The sequence below is a fragment of the Sinocyclocheilus anshuiensis genome, unplaced genomic scaffold (genome assembly GCF_001515605.1).
Source record: "Sinocyclocheilus anshuiensis isolate Anshui unplaced genomic scaffold, SAMN03320099.WGS_v1.1 scaffold205, whole genome shotgun sequence".
NCBI lineage: Eukaryota > Metazoa > Chordata > Actinopteri > Cypriniformes > Cyprinidae > Sinocyclocheilus > Sinocyclocheilus anshuiensis.
The window spans coordinates 1,763,414-1,765,658 of record NW_015536497.1 but is presented as its reverse complement, the minus strand read 5'-3'; the positions used below and the strand labels follow the sequence as shown (position 1 = coordinate 1,765,658).

Below are 2,245 nucleotides of genomic sequence, written 5' to 3'. Positions count from 1 at the left end.
ATATTTCTTATATTTTTCATTTTTATGAAAACTTAATACATTGCAATATTTATCAACATGTATTTGTACAAAAAAAAAGTAAACCCCACTTGATGAATATCCTTTTTTTTTTTTTTTTGAACTTGTTTAAAACAGATAATTAAAAAGAACTTATCTGTTAAAATGATTTGAACTTGCAGCTCATAAATATTTTGGCTAATTTGATCATGCTTTGTGCTGCCAGTAATGTAGTACTTTCAGCTCAGCTTAGCACATTTTTCCATGTTTAAATCCATCAAACAGATTTTCCCTCAAAATCTTTGCAAAAACTGTCTAGATGAGAAACTAATCTACTGACACCAGTCTATTTTCAGTAAACTTCATGACCCAAAAATGTCTTACTATTCATGATTATGGTTAATTATGTTACAGACTAAATATAGAATATAGGCGTGTAACAATACACTTGTGTCATGATTTGGTTCAATACATAGTACAAATACATAATCTCTTCTCATAATACAGTACTCGCACAATACTCCAAACAAAGCTAAAATAGTTAAAATGTTACTTTTTTTATTGTTACTTCTAAGACGTGATAAACAGTTAACAAAAAATACTGTTCATTAACCAAAATAGAAGAATTATGGTTATGCTTAGTTAAAAATACAGAATTATGTTGCATATGCTTGTACTCTCTCTCTGACGGCATGATTTAAAAAGTTTATTAATTAATAAAGTTATTAACAGCAATTGAAAAATGAAAGCTCAATGGGTTAAACATGTTTGATGTATGTGCGTTTATGTGTTTTTGTTTAAATACAATCCTAAATTAAATGTCTAAACTTTCATTTTGGGTGAACTATCCACAATACATATTGTCGCTCTTTTGCAGTTTTGTATTTGCGAAATATTGTGACACAATATTATATTATATATTATTACTCAGAATATATCGTAAATATTCATGATATCACCTAGCCTTACTACCTCTCATCCTGTAGACTTATAATATGTCATGATGCCAAATGGATAATCAAAAGGTTTGTGTGCGAGCAGTAATGTCCAAGCAGATTTTCGCCTTAAGTCTTCAGTTTGTATTTTACAAGCCTTTTATCAAAGTCTTCTGGCCCGATTCAGTGACTTTGTTTCAGTTTTGGCCCTCAGGGAGGTCAGATTACACAAAGGGCCTTTGCTTTCTTCTTTTCTCCTGCGTTCTTCTGCTCTACTGGTTTATAAAGGGATAAATTGGTGTGAGTCAGTCTACAGCCCATCGATGACCGAGACATCTGTCTCAAGAGCATATATTGTAGCAGGAATCTGGGTTACAGATCTGCATGTCACAGATCCTTTTTATTTAAAGATCCATGTCGTTGAGTCAGTCAGTGTTTCTCTGACTTTTGAGGCTAAATATGTTTGAAGCAACTCGCACATTAAATTATGATTGCTGTGGGTGTTTTTGGCAAGATCCCAGTGGCTGTTGTGATCAGTCAGTTGTATGTATCTTTTGGGGGGACGAGGGTGGAGGAAATCTGACAGATGTGTGTACGTCTGTTTCTGCCCGTCTACAGCCGACATCATCTCTACTGTGGAGTTCAACCACTCAGGGGAGCTGCTAGCCACAGGGGATAAAGGCGGTCGAGTTGTCATCTTCCAGCAAGAGATTGAGGTAAAGAATCAGGCGATTTCATAGTAACATTATTTCCGCTTTCATTCCCACTTATGTCTTTCTCACAAAAATGGGCTTTTCTTTTTCCAGAACAAGAGTCAGCAACAGTGCCGTAGTGAATACAATGTTTACAGCACATTTCAGAGCCACGAGCCTGAATTCGACTACCTGAAGAGCTTGGAAATCGAGGAAAAGATTAACAAGATCCGCTGGCTACCACAAAAGAACGCTGCACAATTTTTGTTGTCCACAAATGGTTAGTAGAGCACTGGGACTCTGTGGAGTCTTACTGCGCAGTCACACAGAACAATCAGATCTCCATATTTTACTGAAGGATGGAGATGAATACGTAACGTTAACCTTGAACCCTAGGAGTTCATAATAGAGATGCTGGGGATTTATTAGATATAAAAATGCCAGATTATGTAATTTATAATTAAAAAAAAAAAAAAAAGCAAAATAAAAACTTCTAATTTTAAAATTCTCCAAAAATGCAGTTTATAATGTAAAAAAATAAATAAATCTAATTCTAAAATTCTCAAAAAAAATAAAATAAATCTAATTAACAATTAAAAAAAAGATAATCTAGTTCTAAAA

General features: G+C 33.7%; 1 protein-coding gene across 1 annotated transcript in view; it reads left to right on the top strand.

Moving 5' to 3' along the window:
• The window catches only part of LOC107687801 (serine/threonine-protein phosphatase 2A 55 kDa regulatory subunit B alpha isoform), a 24,863-nt gene that overhangs the window by 7,671 nt on the left and 14,947 nt on the right, over positions 1–2,245 (top strand). The window contains exons 4-5 of the mRNA XM_016485264.1: positions 1,551–1,648; positions 1,739–1,904. Coding sequence (XP_016340750.1) covers positions 1,551–1,648; positions 1,739–1,904 — 264 coding nt within the window. The remainder of the gene's footprint in view (positions 1–1,550; positions 1,649–1,738; positions 1,905–2,245) is intronic.